Genomic DNA, 17,780 nt, shown 5'->3' with positions numbered 1-17,780 from the left:
GAAGAAAGCAGAGCAGTGGTGGTGAAGAACCTGTTACTTACCCTTTGGACATCAGAAGGCACCCTGGAGAGGAAATCCAGCAACTCGTTATTGTCAATGGCATAGGGGTTCCTAAGCTTCTTAGTAAATTTATTTATGCCTGGGGAAGTGGGGGGGGGGACAACAACAACAACAAAATTATCAAAAAGAGAAGGGGGGGGAGGAACACACCCACCCACCCACCCACCCGAGAGCATATGAATGCCTTACTTGTTCAGGCAGGAAGGAGGGGGAGGGAGGTTTACAAGGAAAAATTAGTGCGAAAACACGGACAAGCTGGACCCATGTTGCTGTCATGTGGAATCACTCACAGGCATCTTTCCTTGAAGGAAGTGGTGGGAGGTTTATTACAGAGCCTCTCTCTGCTTGCCTCAGCAATGAAAAATCCCATTATTCAACGGCAGCAGAGAAACGAGCAGGGGCACTGCACACAGCTAAGGAGGGCTTTGTGTGTTCTTGGGAACAAAGAAGCCAACGCAAAATGAGACAAACAGAGTCTGCTGGTTCAGAAGGTCCCTGCTTCTGTGCACGCTTAAAGGGGAACACAGTGATTTCCACATTGGTGTCCTTCACCTGGGTGTGAGAGTGAGTGTGTGCGCACACACACCCGCTTGCACACCTGTAGCCAAGGGTAAAACACAGGGTGCAAAAAAGGCACCCTCAGAATGTGGAACCCATAGACTTTTAGTGAGAACTCACAAAACGCACCAGGGGTCTCCCACCACGGAGAGGGACTCTGGAACTACTCTTTCTATGCCACCTTGCCAGAGAAGGAAGTGGCTGGCTGGCTTTTTCTTGTGCTTCAGCGCCACCACAGCAGATGGCAAAGTGGCGGTACTGCAGCTGGCAACACAGCAGAAGTCAGGTGACTCAAGGGACCAATAAGGATCCACTTGACCTTATAAATTCGAGGGGAGCTTGAGTGTCCCTGCTCAGGCAATCCTGCAGGCGTTTCAAAGAAAGTCAAAAAGTGTCAGTTAAGAGTACTGAAATTTGTTGGGAGTGGGTGAGTAGGGGAGGAGAACTGGTCTTGCAGTAGCGAGCATGAATTGTTCCCTTTGCTAAGCAGGGTCCACCCTGGTTGCATATGAATGGGAGACTAGAAGTGTGAGCACTGCAAGATACTCCCCTTAGGAGATGGGAAGAGCACTGGTATATAGAAGGTGTGCATTTGATGTGAATGAGGAGAGCGGGTCTTGTGGTAGCAAGCATGACTTGTCCCCTTAGCTAAGAAGGGAGGCTAGAAGTGTGAGCACTGGAAGATATGCCCCTCAGGGGATGGAGCTGCTCTGGGAAGAGAAGAAGGTTCCAGGTTCCTTCCCTGGCATCTCCAAGACAGGGCTGAGAGAGATTCCTGCCTGCAGCCTTTGGAGAAGGGTTGACAGTACTGAGCTAGATGGACCGATGGTCTGACTCAGTATATGGCAGCTTCCTATGAAATCTCTCAGGAACAGAGTACCCAATAGTACTTCTAGCCCAGAACTACCTACTCCAACTGGCAGCAGCTTTCCATGGTGTCAGATGAATGTCTTGCCCGATGCTAGATGAGATCTAACTAGAGAAAGCAAGGATTGGACCTGAGTGTATCAGCATGCAATGCTGAATGTGAGTGGGCCATAGTGTCCCCTCTCACAGGGATTCCCAGATGTTCTTGACTACAACTCCCAGAATCCCCAGCTGCAATGGCTTTTGCTTGGGGATTATGGGAGTTGTGGTCAACAAGATCTGGGAATCCCTGTTAGAGGAAACACTGGTGGGCAAGTGTATTTATAAAACGTCTGCCCCACATTTCCCCAATAAAACAGTCTGGAAGCAACGAAGTGGCCGGATTTGCAGATGATACTAAACTATTTAAGGTAGTGAAATCCAAAACAGATTGAAAGGCGCTCCAAAAGTATCTTTCTAAATTGAGGGAGTGGGTGACAATGCAGTTCAATGACTGACTCTGGGGCCTTAGTGCCACCAACGGAAACCCATCACTGAAAAATCCAGGGACAAAACACGCAAAGGAGCAACTTACCCCAGATTAGAATGATGTACCGTAGGGGAATGTAATACAGAATCACTGTTGCCACTGCAAGAACTAAGCAGGCCAGGCCAGAGAGGAAAGGAACGGTCCAGTTCAATGTACTGTGGACCAATGGGGGATAAAAAAGAAGAAGCGAGAATTCTTTAGTGTTTGTCTTGATCATAGCACACACTAACAATAATAACCTTTATTTATCAGATTCATTTTATTAGAAACTAAACTTTGTTAACCAATTGTTCTCTGGGTGGCTCACAAAAGTAAAAAAAATCCAATAGAAATACACATAAAACAGATCAAATTACAATAGAAAATCCAAATACAATACAAAACATTTTAAAAACCTTTTAAAAAACAAACAAATTTTAAGAGGCCTGAGTGAACACAAAGATCTTCACCTGGCATCTAAAAGAAGAGAGTGGCTACACAAGGTGAACCTCACTGGGGAGGCTATTCTAACCTCACTGGGGAGGCTATTCTATAGATGGGGTGCCACCACCGAAAAGGCCCTCTTCCTAGTAGCCCCCTGCGTCACCTTGTATGGCAGTGATGCTCGGAGCAGGGCTACCGAAGATCTTAAGGTCTGAGTTGGGTCACATGGGGCAAGGCGCACTCTCGGGTAACCTGGTCCCAAGCCATTTAGGGTTTTAAAGCAGCACTTTGAATTGGACCCGGAAATGGACTTGGAACACTAGTAACCCAATGGCCTGGATAATTTCTCCGTTTGAAAATGAATTCCAGAATTCATCCCAAGAAGAAACAGTGGCACATTTTCTCAGATGGTTTCCTCCGCGTCCCTGGACTCCAGGTGAGATTATATGCCATGGACAGAGCCAGACCCATCTCTCGGTCTGACACTTTTCAGTTCTGGTTGTCTCAAGGATGTCACCCAGAACTGCCCTCTCAAGGTCCCCCAAGCCTGATACTGGGGCAGAAGAAAGGAGGGGATGAACTGAAGAGGTCCAGACCGGGTTATAAAGAACACATTGTCTTAACTGATGAATGAATGAAAAATGATGAGAAGAAATAATGCTTTCCTCAGCTTCCATGAAGACCTTACCATCTGAATTAAAGCAGCGGTAAGAGCTGGCCCAGGAACACATGGAAACTATTTTTAAAGCCATCACCCCAGCAGAGATCTGTGCTATTCAAAAATGTAATAAGTCCTTTTGATACCAAGGGTTACACAGATGGAAGTGCTTGTCCAAACTGTCGGGTCCCTTGTTAAAACCATTTCGGGGGAAGCTTCCCCACCCCGCTTGTTGATAGCAACATCACTGTCGGGTTACAATGGGATTCCTGGGGGATTAGGCAGAGCGGCCATAGTCATGCCCTCTTGGGTTCTTAGGGATCATTGTCATCCGAGTGAATGCCAGAATTGAGCGTCGCCCGGCGTTCCAAGCTTTCCTGCCACCCAGCTGCAGAAGGAACAGAGCTCCGTTCACGGGCTAAAAGACATTACCGGGCCATTTCCCGCACAGCTGGGACAGACGTTGCAGAATCACAACACATGGATTTGTCGTATTTTTAGACCCCACACGGCTGTCCTTTTAAAGAGCGGAACTGTTGACAAGTTGCAATTTGTGTACTTTTTTTTATTTTTAAAAGGAGGGTCACACAGTTACGCCGGCATGCTAGAGAAACAGAAGATCGCTAGTCTTCTCGCTGGGGGAAAAAAGCCAGGCCACAGAACAGTCTGGAGCCACGATAGACAGGCTACTGCTGCAGCTGAGCAGGACTGCAGGTGCTCACTGCAGGAATGACAGACGAGGTGGGGACCACATGGAAGCCACTCTGAGCCCCTTGAATGACCAGCGGGGAATAAGCCAGAGGCTCAAGCTCAGCTCCCCAGATGGAGCCTTGGAGAAGCTGCTGCCAGTCTGTGAAGACAATACTGAGCTAGACAAACCAATGGTCTGACTCAGTATACAACAGCTTCCTATGTTGTGGGACTTCAACTCCCACAAACCCCAGCCATAATGGCCTTTGGGAGGGGAGCTGGTTTTCTGGTAGCAAGCATGGCGTGTCCTTTTTGCTAAGCAAAGTCTGCCCTGGTTTGTATTTGAATGGGAGACCCCATGTGTGAGCATTGTAGGAGATCCCCCTTAGGGGATGGGGCCACTCTGGGAGGAGCACATGCCTGCTTGCATGCAGAAGGTTCCAAGTTCCCTCCCTGGCAGCATCTCCAGATAGGACTGAGAGAGACTCCTGCCTGCAACCTTGGAGAAGCCGCTGCCAGTCTGGGTAGACAATCCTGAGCTAGATGGACAATACTGCCTTAAACGGACTCAGTATAAAGGCAGATTCCTATATTTCTGAGACAGACCAAAGAATGACTACTACTCTCCTACTATGAATATTTATATACCACTCTTCAAAAAAAAACTTCTCAAAGTGGTTACATAGAAAAATAAATACATAAATAAGATGGCTCCCTGTCCCCAAAGGGCTCACACTCTAAAAAGAAACATAAGGCAGATACCAGCAGCAGCCACTGGAGGGATGTTGTGCTGGGGCTGGATAGGGCCAGTTGCTCTCCCCTGGTTAAATATAAGAGAGACAACTGAAAACCGAGCTGCAAAAATGACCTATGAGCAGTTTTATGTGTGGCTCCAATGATGCCCAGTTAAATCTTCAGCCTACTGTTTCCATTAGCCCAGTATTCAGGCAGTTTCCATAGCCTGTGCACAAGAAAACCTTTCACTTACTTTTTTATCCTCTCTGCAAAAGATGCGATTTCTTCCAAGAGATTTTGGACCGTTATAACAATATCCTGGACCATGTGGATTCTTTCTATTAAGCCCTTTTTCTCTGATTCCTGGAAGGATCAAGGAAAGAGGAGGGGGGAGAAGAAAACAGAACAGATAAATTCGTATTTCCTAAAACTAGAAAAATATTGCTTAGACAATAAGGGTTGCCAGAGAGGTTATCATCTCCCTTAAGATTCTTGGCAACAACGTGCACCACCGCACAGTCGAGAAGCCGAGTTGTCCACATGATCCTGGCTATAGCTTGAAAAGCAAGATTTTTTTTCCCCTCTACAGCTTTATATTTATACTGCAAGACCAGTTTTTGACCACAAAATCTACTCTTTGTTTTTGCTAGGAGCTTGTGGTACCGTTTGAATCAGGTTTGGGTTTGGGTTTCTTTTTAATAAGACAGTAGAATGGCGAATAAAGTCAAGAGACATAATTGTGGTGCAAAACATAGGGCCGCAACTTTGTTAATTGCAAATAACAAGGCGAGAGAGGATTGGTGTTCCACCTGCAACAGTGCGGTCCCTAAGACTCACTGCTTACACGCAAGCCAGCCAGGACAACACCTAGGACGAGACACCTCTGCTCCTGGCAGCATCAGGCCCACCTAATGTGCAAGTACCTGCCTTCGGATTCACCATCCCCAAACTGGAAAGCCTTAGAGGGTGTTGATTCCTTGAGTAGGTTGAAGTAAGCCGTCAACCAGCGTCCTCTGAGCCGGAAAGCCTCTAGGGACTGGCAAAGACTCCTCCTTACGCCAAACGCGTGCCTGAAAGGTGCTCACCAGAACTCAGTTTCCCAAGAAACCGCACTGTACCTGCCATCATGACCAAGGGAACCAACCTAACTAACCAATGAGGGCATATAGTGTGCAGTAGGCAAAAGAAGGCCCCCGAACAAAGCCAATCCATCAAGGGTCAAAACATTCCTACCCACTCCCGCAAAAGGGGCAACCAACACACTATAGCCAGGGATGGGAGGGGGGGTTGCTTCCCGAGAGAGGACTGAGTTGGGGGCGGGCTCGGAGCAGCATCGGTCGCCTAAGCCCCGCCCCCAGATGGCCCTCGAGCCAATGGCTGGGCTAAACATGCCGCGGGCCTTTTCAAAGGTCGAGGCAAAAAGCCCGCCTGCCACCCGACACCGTGGGGAGGAGCAGACCATTATCCAACAGATTACGAGTCCTTTCCTTCTCCAAGAGCTCTTTTAATGCGCAGATAAAATAAAACGGATGAAAATAGCAAATGTTTCAATGTTACACATCTGCTTCAGTGCTATGCAGTGGTGGCTGAAAAGTGCCCTTAAAAAACAATAACTTTGAAATTTTTCGGGGGAAGGGGATGGGAAAGAGGAGGATTTTTTTGCAGTCTGGTCAAATTTTAATCATGTGGACTTTAATAAAATCCCTATTAAAAAGTGTATATCTTAAAAAAAATACAACTATTATATTTTAATTGTATGGCTTTTTGAAAGTTATATTTTTAAGAGAAAGTGGATTTTTTAAAACCTTTTTGGTTTGCTCCATTTCCTTTTGGTATTGAGATAAATTAGTTTATTTGAAATATGAAGATCAGGAGGGAGGGATTATCGTGTGTGTGTTACTTTTTCCTCTTTTTAAAAAAATTGGTCCTATATGAATTTTCACTGCATTACTTATCATTGGAAAGAAAGAAAAAGGTTTTTTAAAACATCCAGCCAGGAGGGGACCCAACGGGGTGTGTGTGTGTGTGCCTCTGCCAAGGGCCTTCTCAGACCTTGCACCTGGAGGCTTTATAGACAGGGCTGTTACCCCAAATATCCTCTGGAAGAGAGTGTGTGCATCCACACACCAGCCAAAATGTAACCCCAAGTCCATTTGAGATCCTGGGCACCACTCCACACACAAACCGGGCTTGGTCTTCCGAATTCTAGCTTATCTCAATGTATTTCCGGGTTTTTTAAATGCTGGCTTTAAGCAAGTTTTTCTGAAAACGCCAGAGCCAATAGGGAGAAGCACTGATGTAGAATCATGAACATGATGAGAAGGAACCCTCTTTAGGAATGCAGATATAGGCTTTATAAATCTCCCCCCTCAACAATCGACTAGAAGGAAAACACGGAGGCATGTGATGTGAGCTTGCACCAAAAACAAAACCCGAGAGCAGAGGGGAGGGGCTGCTTCCCTCCATGACGTGAGTGTGATTCGAAGTGGCTTCGCTCAACATTTACCCCGCAGCCTGAAGCCAAGTGTGAATCTAGGAGGCTGGATTTGGCTTTAAAAAAGCCAAATTCTGGCTTACGGCCCATTTGACCCACGAGTATACCCCTTAGGTTCTGGCAACTCTGGAATCACTCCCTGCCCTCCAACAGCAGAACAACAGGCGAAAGGAGGCCCTTAATCCTCCTGCCCACCAATTCTCCCCTGCAAATGCCCCGGCATTATTCCAGCAAAGGCAGGTTTGGGAACATGTGTTCACCAGCACACCACTCCACTGGTGCAGTTCTTTTAAAATCAGTGTCATCTGGTTTCTTCGGTTTATCCCAGAGACCAGTCTGGCTGCCACGTTCGGCACTAAAGGTAGTTTCTGGACTACCTGTAAAGGCAGCCCCACACATTTTAATGGATATAAACCACTTGTGTGGGGGTGTGTGTGTGCAGATTTACAGACAGTGGTATAGAACTCTGCCTATCAATACAATAAATAAACAGGCAGCCCTCTCACCTCTGTGACTGGCAGTAAACACCCCCATCTGTAGGGCATGCCACCCAGAGGCAGGTGAGCTGTAGCGACTCAGTCAAGAAAGCTACTGGTGCTCTCCAACATCTTGCTTGGTTCCGTCGAGCCAAGCTGACAGTTTCTTTTGCAGCCATGCAATTTTCAGACACAGACCTCCTTCCAGGGGCAAGCCTGTTCTTGAAACCGGGAACTGTGAAGGGGATCATCTGGCAGCCGGATCTGCATCCTGCTGGCTTTGTTTACACATTTCAGATTGTGCTACAGAAATGTGGCGCTAACACAATTTAGCAAACACAACATTACGTCTTCTGTTGCAGCTATCCAAACTGCCGAGGACTGAGAGACTGAGTTAGAGCAAAAATAATTGGCTTATTCCGAAGGACATCCTAACAGTCATATAGAATTTTTTTTTTTATAGATAGGGAATGATATATGTGGCAGATTATACAGACACACACGTACAATATCTCACAAGGAGATGATAGCGGTGTTCCATTTATAACATGAAGCACACTCAAGAAAGAAAGGAAAAAGGAAGGAAAGGAAGGAGTCCACCGAATAAGTGAAACTCAACTGGTAGTTATCTGGCTTAGCCAATGTCCCAATAAGAGCCTAAATAGGCATGGCCAGCTCATTTATTGTATGTATGTATGTACACACAACCCCAAACTCACATCTCTGGGTGGTGTGCAATAAAACAACACGGATTAAAATAAAAATCAGATCATCAAAACAGTTTAAACATAATGATGAATTCTATAGGTCGAATTAAAAGCCTGGAATGAAAGGAATGCACCTGAATAAATGCACCATTTTAAAAGCTGTAAGAGATGGGGAGGCTCTTATTTCGGCAGGGAGCACATTCCAAAGCCTCAGGGAGGCAAGGGAGATGGCCAGCCTGCCCTGAGTAGCCACCTGAAGAGCCAGTGGCAACTGCAAACAGACCTCCACGGGTCATCTCAATCGGCGGGGGGTGGGCTCATAACGGAGAAAGCATTCTCTTAAATTGTGTATTCTTGCAGTGGGTGGGGCGAGGCGAGGCGAGGCGAGGGGGGATATCCACTGAGCAGGCAAAGATCCAGGATTTATTTACCTGAAACACTTATATTTCATCTTTCTGTCTGACAACAGATCTCCCAGGTAACGAAAAATAAAATAATATGCAATCACTGCCACCTTTTTAAAGGCGACTGATGAAAGTTCTGGGGAAAGGGGTGTGTGTGTGTGTGTGTGTGTGTATTGCACTGCTATTGGATCATTGTCAGTGCAGTGTAGTGGTTAGAGTGCTGGACTAGGACCAGGAGACCTGAGTTCAAAATCCCCATTCAGCCATGATACTAGCTGGGTGACTCTGGGCCAGTCACTTCTCTCTCAGCCCAACCTACTTCACAGGGTTGTTGTGAGGAGAAACTCAAGTATGCAGTACACCGCTCTGGGCTCCTTGGAGGAAGAGCGGGATATAAAATGTAAATAATAAAATAAATAACCATCATCATTCTATACTATTGCATATTAATAAACGTATTGTGCAATCAGTTTCTTTGTAAGGGCACAGATGACGGATGAAAGTCACACCAAATATCTACTGCCTACAATGTAGAAGTTACTCATCTAAGAAATCTTAGTGAGCACTCCAATAAGTTTTAAATCAGTTGGTTAACTGAGTGAATCTGCCTACATTTGCATATTACAAATTGTTTTCAAGAGAAAACACATATTTTTAATATGGTGCATGTATATGTCACAGCAGGTACCATCTCAGAAGAGGGATCCCTCCTGAATGAGAATGGGGAAATGCCAAATATAAATATAAATATATATTTAAAGTGTCTTATCTGATTAGCTAGCATTCTCCATCAGTTAAGGTCTGGTTCACACAATCGGTCAAATCTAAGTTCCATGTGCGTTACTGACATCAGCATGCTTGTGAACCCATGCTAAAGTGGCTTATGGCTTAAGATGGCTCTGAGATTCCTGGCCTTGGCATGTATTAAGAAGATAAGAACAGCCCTGCTAGATCAGGCCCAAGGCCTCTCTAGTCCAAATGATGGCAAGCATTTTAAGCATTTCCCCAATCTCATTCAGGAGGGATACCTCTTCAGAGATGATACCTCCTGTGACATATACACAGACCATCTAAAAAATGTATTGTCCCTTGAAAACAATTTGAAACTGTTTCACACAATGGCCCACCAGATGCTTCTGGAAGCCTACAAGCAGGAGATGAAGGCATGCCTCCTCTCCTGCTGCATCAACAGGAGGGGGGAAAGGGAACGGATAGCCATGGAGTGAAAAAACCTCAGCTCAGAAGTCTTTGCTGAAATTAAGAAAACCCCTGGCCTTCATGTGACAAAGTGGTCTTCCCAATCTCTTCTCCCCTTCTGAGCTAAGCAGAGAGACCTCTGTTTCTTCAAGGTCCCTTTCCTGACTGAGTTCTCAGCTGATTGTGGCACTCTGGGTGGAATAAGAAGTATCCCTCCGCCTCTGGGAAAGAATTAAAACCATCAAAACAAAATTTACAACAGAGAATTAATTATACAATCAGTGTGCTACTTTAAATCTCCCCCATGTGTCCCGAGCTAAGGAAGGTCCTCCTCTCCATTAATTGTTCCAGCAGAAACTACAAAAGCGGGTCGGGCTGAAGATTAAGCAGGTCGGGGAGAAAGTTGAATAATTTTAAGAAGTCGAACCGACTCAGAATTTAAATCCTTTTGTGTCCGAGTAATTCACCTCCGCTTGAACTTGGAAAATAAGATGCCTGCCCATTGCCCAGGGAGGCTGCAACGCTTGGGATTAGCAATGGGCTAGAGATGGAGCGCCCCACGGACTGCACCGCATTGGATCGGAAAACGTGTAGAAAGTTGGCTTTAACTGCTTTAATTATAATTAACTTGTGTGTTTATTCTGTGAAATCGTTTTAGTTCTTTACACTCTGCTTTATATTTGTTGAGTTTTGAATTGCGTACACCACCTAGAGATATACATATCAGGCGGTACAGGAGAATTTCAGTATCCATGGATTAACGTGCCCACAGTCGGGTAAAAGACACCTGACCTTGGCATATGCAGGAAAAAAAGAGAGAGAGTAAAACATGTTGACCTCACGTATCTGCGGGTCGGGGCGGCCATAAATGACCATAGAGGTCATTTCCAGCCACCATTTTGTTTGTCGGAGCCACAAAATGGCTCTCTTTAAGTGAAAAGGGGGGGGGAATTGGTGATCTTCGGCCGATTTGGGGTCATTCTGGGACACAGAATGACTTGGGGAGCGCAGCAAAGCAGGGTAATGAGCTCCCCCCGCCCGTGTTTCCCCACCCCAAATTGGCTGATTTTCAGCCATTTCTAGCCGGCCAGCAACCTAACCCCCACAATCCCATAACGTCAATATTTGCAGGTTCCATTTCCATGACTGCAGCTGGGACGGAACCCCTGCGAATATCAAGGTCTGCCTGTATATAAATATGATAAATGATATTTTATCGTTCTTATAGCAAGCGATACTGCAAAATGCTACTGGAACACATCACTATTTTATCTTCTATTGCAATGTTCTTCATTATAAGGCCCAACGGCCTTCCTGACTAATGGTTTCTTGGGCCTGTGTGAAGCTTCAGCCAAGGCCGAATACTCTGCACAGTCTCCCGGGCACAATGTGAAGATGAAGATTCATAACATGCACACTGCTGGGCCTTGCCCAGTGCTGCCAGGGGTGGGGGGATGGGAATGGGAGCCCCCTTGAGCCCCTGCACCATCTTGGAAGGCCTGAGGAGTGCTGGGAAATGTAGCCCTTCATAGTGCTTTCCTCCTGGGGGTCTTAAGAGAGGGCTCAGTCTCTCTTAAAGGGCACAGTACAGAGCAGAGGTCAGCACAGTGGGAAATGGCTCTCACATTGAATTTTTTTTTTCTCCAAGTGGCCCCCACTTGAAACACAGTGAACATCACTGTTCTACTGGCATGTCTGGAAGAGTAGTGGGGGGAATACTGCGAAATGCTACCGGAAAACATTACTGTTTTATCTGTTATTGGCATGTCTGGAAGTAAAAGCAGTGAGAGAAAAGGCACAGCCTGTGCAGAAGCAAAAAGCCTTCTGATGTCTTGCAATTTTATTCAGGAAGCTGAACTCTGCCTTTAAAATGGTGACATTATGGCGAAGCATTCAGCAAGCAGATGCCCAGGGAATGAACCACGGTTATCTTCCACCCCACTCTTCTCTGCTGGTATGTGGAGAGCAACGTGGGCAATTCCGCCCTGCCATTTTAAAGATTGATCATTCCAATGAAAGGGAGTTAATCTGTTCTTCTGTTTTTGAACTAAGTGTCTATGTGTTTCTAAGTCGTAAACAGTGAGTCTCGGAGGGCGTGTTACAATTCCCAGAAGCACGGTCTGTTATGTCTGACATGCAACAGAATCCAAGAAAGCTTTCTCTCCCCTCCGCTTTCTGTTCACTTTGATGGAACACACACATTTGATAGAAACCATGACCTTCGGTGTCAGAGCCCAGCCAAGAACTTTTCCAAGTTTTAGGAGCAGTTGCATCAAGGCAGTAAATGGATTTTATAAAAAGCTTGTTTTTACGAGTTCCAGTGACATGATGCTTAAAAAGTAACATCCCAGTGTTCCTCACAGGTCCTGACCTCCCCAGAACTCTTCCAAACTGCCATCTTGGAAAACAAAGGCTGGCATGGATTTCAGTGCAAGACAAGGACATCTCCATTACTGTTCTGTACAGGGAGTGGAAGGTACACATGGACATTTTTGAAAAGTTAACAGCTAAGTTCTATCATGTTGAACCTTCCCTATTACCAAATGCTTTGGAATCTAGAATATATGAGTTGAGACACAAGCTGGGGAGTCTTCCATCCAAAGTCCAATTAAGGAAGGCATTCACTAGACAACTCTCTTCCAGCATGGGGAGAACAGTTAAGGCTGAGCTGAGAGTTCATGCAAGCAAAACTTTCAGCTCAAAATGGGGCAGTAAGGGGAGATGAAAGATCCTCCCAAACTGCCCCTTCATTTACCTTCTTTTACCACTGCCTATGTCACAGTGACTACAGAAAGATTCTAGAGCTTCGAAAAAAGAAAACAAACCAGAAGTTTCCTCCCATTGAATCCACTATGATTCAATGTGTCGCTGTAGCATCATATCAAGGGGACATCGTGGTTAAAAAAAGATGGCCGCCCACATCCCCTGAAAGAAGCACCATTCTTAGTACGTTTGCCTCTTTCATCCCCACACATAAATTGACGCCTCTGCCATTTCGCCACCTGCAAATCAGTTGGGAAAACTGAGATATTTGCTCGGCCCTAGAAATGCAGGTCTTGAAGGACTGTTGTAAGGATGGCAGCCATAAACTTCCTGATTGGCCTCTTAATATCAGAAGTGCCCTGCTGGATCAGGCCCAAGGCCCCTCCAGTCCAGCATCCTGCTTCATACAGTGGCCAACCAGGTACATGAGGGAAGCCACGTAAGGGGTGAAAGGGTGCAGCCACCCCTTCCCGTTGGTGTTTCCTTGCAGGAAGGGCACCAGGCCTCCTCTGGCCCTGACTGAAATATACAGCTATCCAGGCTAGTAGCCTTTGACAGTCCAATCTGCCCTGGATTTGTCGAACCCCTCTGACGTTGAACTCCTAGATCTTGGCTCACGCATAAAGCAACACCAGTGCATTGCAGAGTCCTGAACTAAATAAATAGATAAAAATAAATAAAGCCCTTGCCAAGAGCCAAGGGAACAAGTGGGACAGGAATCTCTACCCAGATCTCTTGACACTCCCGATAGCAGAGGGAGTACACTGTCCTACTCAAAGTTGTACCTCCTTTTCCCATTCAGATACTCTTACCTTGTCTTCGTCATCTTCATCATCCTCAACATCCATGCAGTCCTTTAAAAAAAAGGAGAGGGGAAAAATTGTTCATAGGGTAATGTTCTCAAAGCCACAGCCTACATCGGGTCTTACCTTGATGTTTCAGGCTTAAATTGTGAGGGGGAAAATAGCTGTCTTTTTAAAATTGTTGGTTTTTTTAACAGCCTTGCTCCGTTTCCCCCCACATTCCCTGCCTCTCGGTGTCCCCACATGCCCTCTCCCTCCTTGTGGCGCGTATTTCTCTCTCGCGCCCCTCGCTCCGTCCCATTCTTTTCTCTCCTACCCCCACTGAGTCCCGATGGTGCCCTTGTGCAAATGCACCCTTCTCCTCTCCCTCTCCCCCGCCACCTCACCGCAACTCCCCAGCTTTGCAATTCCCTCCTCAATTTGCCTCGGGTCAGGTGCGGGGGGTTGTTTCCTCTCCTCATACTCGCTCCCGCTCTCTCCCTGTCTCCTCGAAAATATCACAACTTTTGAAGAGGGGACTGGTGGTGGCCGTGGGCAAATTCACTGGGAGGAAGGAGGTGAGGGAAAGCCGTCAGTCATCCACACCCTCCTCTCGCTCTCTCCCGAAGGAAGTGGTGTGAAAATCCACGGGGGCTTCAAAAGCTTAGGGGGAAAGCCGTGGAATTTTACACCACTTCCTCCCACAGTCTAGAAAGCACCAGGGATCAGATGACTGGGGTACCAGCAGATTGCCATCAGAGCAGCTCTTCGGGAGCTCTCGGACCCTTGGGCTCTTGGCAAGGAATACCTCTCTTCACACACTCAGCAAAGCTTGCAAGAAGCCGGAGGAGAGAAGAGGAGGATGCTGAGAGCCTTCCTCTCTCCCCGCCCTCTGTACCACGTTGAAAGCTTGCAAGAGTTGGTTTTGGGAAAGGGAGCTGGTCCCCACCAGGGTCATGGGCAGAGACGGCAACCCGCCTCAGGCCATGCAGTACCTTTGGCTACCTCTGCCTGCCCCACACGCCAGGTTGTTTTTTGGTCTTTTTTTAAGCCTCAAGGGCTAAAAAGAGCCCCATTTGTAAGATCGGAACTTAGAAGAGAAAGCTTCTGCCCAACAAATCTATCAAATGCAACCTGGCTGCTCTGAAAGCAAGAAGTTCTGGGGTGGCTTTTTAAACTTTTATTTTTATGTTACTTTAATTCATTGCCAAGTTTCCCTGCCAGTAAGTAGCTTTGTTCTTGCTCTGACAAATGAACCAGTTGGAATGTCAAGGCTGAGAATCCTACACTCAGATTGTTGCGCTGCCGTGGCTTGTTTCAATGACTGTCTCTCTCCCTTTAGGGCCATTACGAAAACATTAGGGGGCAGAAAATACATTAGCACACACATAATCAATCTTAAGAATCAGATTCAAAAAATCCTATACGGCATTATCACTCCACTCACTTTTAAAAGGGGGGAAAAGGAAAAGAGGTTACACAAAGCTGGGGGGGGGGAACCAAATGGCTTTCAACGCAAGTTCCTTGACAGTGGAGTGTAAAATAAAAAGATCTCGAGGTTCGCTTGAGTGTTATTTTTCAAATAGGTAGATTTTTTTTTTTAATGTTGCAATAAAAATATTTAGACATAATGGAATGGTGGAGAATAGCCAAAGCAGAATTAAAGGCTCCTTTATTTGAAAATTGCCGTACCATCTATGATTGGGAGCGCAAGGCTCAGTACCTGAAAGGAAGATCTGTCCTGGACAGGGAACAATTGCCAGCAAGTTATTTATTTGTATTAATTATAATAATTATTATTGTTGTTGTTGTTGTTTATTGTTTATTGTTTATTATTATTTTTATTACCATTATGGTACATGTGGTGTGACCCTTTGGGCAATGCAAACAAGAGACCCTTGTTATCTGTGGGTTCTCCATTCTCAGATTTGCGTATCCACGGTCAGGTCATAGGGACCCAGTTTCTTTATTCGTGGGGTGAAAATCGGGCTATTTTCACCTCTCTGCAGTCCCTGAGTATCTGGAAATGACTTCAAATGTCACTTCCTGCTGCCATTTTGTAGTGGGGAGCCATTTCGTGTCTCTATGCTGCCCCTTCCCCCCTGAAAAAAGAAAATCAGGGAGATTTGGGAATTGGAGGGGGGCATTAGGAACATAGGAAGCTGTCATATACTGAGTCAGACCATTGGTCTATCTAGCTCAGTATTGTCTTCACAGACTGGCAGCGGCTTCTCCAAGGTTGCAAGCAGGAATCTCTCTCCACCCTATCTTGGAGATGCTGCCAGGGAGGGAACTTGGAACCTAGATGCTCTTCCCAGAGTGGCTCCATCCCCTAAGGGGAATATCTTCTAGTGCTCACACTTCTAGTCTCCCTTTCATATATAACCAGGGCGGACCCTGCTTAGCTAAGGGGACAGGTCATGCTTGCTACCACAAGACCAGCTCTCCTCTCCTTGCTGAAGAGCAAGTTACTGTGCTTATTATTGTGATTTTCAGCACACTTCAATGTGCTGGAAATCACAGTAAGATTGATTAGGAACCTAACCCCCAATCCCCATAGGGTCAAGGTCTCTATTTGTGGTTTTATCATCTGTGAAAATAGGCGGGAATGGAACCTCCGTGAATAAAGCGGGATTCTTGCAATGTGCCTAACAGTCATCATATTTTTAAAATACATATGCCACTCATCAGCCAATGGCTCCCAAAGATGGTATTATGTATTTCTGAAAGAGCTGGGAATGTTATGATCTTTATGGGCACCTAACCGAAGTACCAGTGTGTGAGAGGGAAGTATCAGCAGATTTGGGGTAACCCCACAGATACATCAGTTTGACAAAAATTTCTGGGATAAAAAAGGAAGGGAGTAAAAAAAAAAAAAAAATTCAGAACTGCCCCCATGTAAATCAAGGGGATGGAATGTTTGTGGGCTCAGAGTGCAGGTAACAGAAATTCAGGTGGGCGGAATTAATGGAGCAGGAACAAAAAGAACAGGAAATTTCCCAGCTCAAAGGATACTCCTTCATGACAGTCACAACCCCGTCTGCTTGGGGGTGGAGGGAGGTGGGAGGGGCCTAAAACCCTCACCCTGCTCAGGCACAGGCTCATGTAACACATGCACACCAGGGAGATGCTTCAAAATGTTCTTGCAGGTCTATACTTGTATCTTTAAATTAAGCCTCAAGCATTCGGACCCTACAACAACTCAGCCAAACCAACAATGCCAGGTCAAAAGATGAGCAATTAAAATTGGCAGAGAAAAATGATCTCTACTGTCCTACCCAACTCTCATATACAACATTTTAACAAGGTAGGAGGAAAAGCTGTTCCCCCAGCTCCTCTCTCACACGATCACCCCCCCTCCCTCTGACCTAGTGGTTTGCTCATACCCGGCCGAAAATCGGGAGCACACACACAACTCCCGAACCTGGGTAGGACCCTTGCCCAACCAAGTTTCCGATTGTGTGAATTGCCAAAATGAGTGAGGGGCAGGAACTGATTGCAACTTCACAACTTCAGCCCCCATCAGTTTTGCTGGACTTCACCACCTTTTCAACACAAAATGAGGAGTTTGTCCCAAATATCCCCCAATGGGGGGAGATGACGACACCCCCTTTCCAGATGTAATAAAACACTTGCTAAGTGTCCTCATGGCCCTCGTCTATACTAGGATTTGGGACTCTGTTCATATTACTCAGCCTCGGACCATTTGTCATAATAAACTGGGCTGCCTGAAACGGTCAGTTAACAGGAAATGTGATTTGCCCCAATCTGCAATCATTTTCTCTCGAGGACAGACTCTAAGCAGATCCGGGAAAGCCAACAAAAATCAGGGCAAACGAACAGCTCGCTTACTCCAGGACACTCTCTCTTCCTTTCAGTCTCTTCTACATATAGAGTCATGTAAAGCTGCACTTAGCACAGGCAAATAATACTAGCTTTCTTGAAAGATGCACCAAAGGTGAATTACACCAAGTCACCGTACTTCAAGAGGACCGTCTGCATATTATCAAGAGGCATTCCATTTCTCTCTGACTCGGATGACTTCAGCTTTCTGCACCAACTTTCCTTTTGTGCTCTTACTGGAGAGCATTCATTTCCCCCAACAGATGTGATGGAGCAGGTTTCTCCCACTTCAAGAAGGGCAGAAGAGCCAGCAAAGACATTTCACTGAGGCAGGAAGGGTTAGGGGAGAAGGTGGAGAGGCCAGTTCTTAGAGATATTTTCAAGATTAAAATGGTAGGAAAAGCAAGCTCTCTCTAGAGCGCTTGTTACAATTGTGCAGTGTAACAACCTAGTAATATTAGCAGCACAGACTAGAAACAAAAAGTAGTTTTAAAGGCGGTGGAAGTCATCCGAGAGATTTCCTGTGATAGATCAAGTCGTTTCTTTTGTCCCATTGTTATCTTGGGTTGAACATGCTTCACATGTTTGCGGAAC

General features: G+C 46.1%; 1 protein-coding gene across 6 annotated transcripts in view; it reads right to left on the bottom strand.

Annotated features, from left to right (window-relative positions):
• Positions 1-17,780, bottom strand: part of MCTP2 (multiple C2 and transmembrane domain containing 2) — a 97,120-nt gene that overhangs the window by 6,297 nt on the left and 73,043 nt on the right. For 5 of the 6 annotated variants that reach the window (XM_053271681.1, XM_053271683.1, XM_053271682.1 and 2 more), the window contains 4 exons: positions 13,374-13,415; positions 4,774-4,883; positions 2,060-2,169; positions 42-139 (listed from right to left, as the gene is read on the bottom strand). In XM_053271681.1, coding sequence (XP_053127656.1) covers positions 42-139; positions 2,060-2,169; positions 4,774-4,883; positions 13,374-13,415 — 360 coding nt within the window. Of the gene's footprint in view, positions 1-41; positions 140-2,059; positions 2,170-4,773; positions 4,884-12,070; positions 12,257-13,373; positions 13,416-17,780 lie in introns of those variants that run through there. The other variant, XM_053271686.1, reaches the window with a different exon arrangement.

This window comes from Hemicordylus capensis, chromosome 10 (genome assembly GCF_027244095.1).
Source record: "Hemicordylus capensis ecotype Gifberg chromosome 10, rHemCap1.1.pri, whole genome shotgun sequence".
NCBI lineage: Eukaryota > Metazoa > Chordata > Lepidosauria > Squamata > Cordylidae > Hemicordylus > Hemicordylus capensis.
The sequence above is the reverse complement of the archived record's forward strand: the minus strand, read 5'-3'. Positions and strand labels throughout refer to the sequence as shown.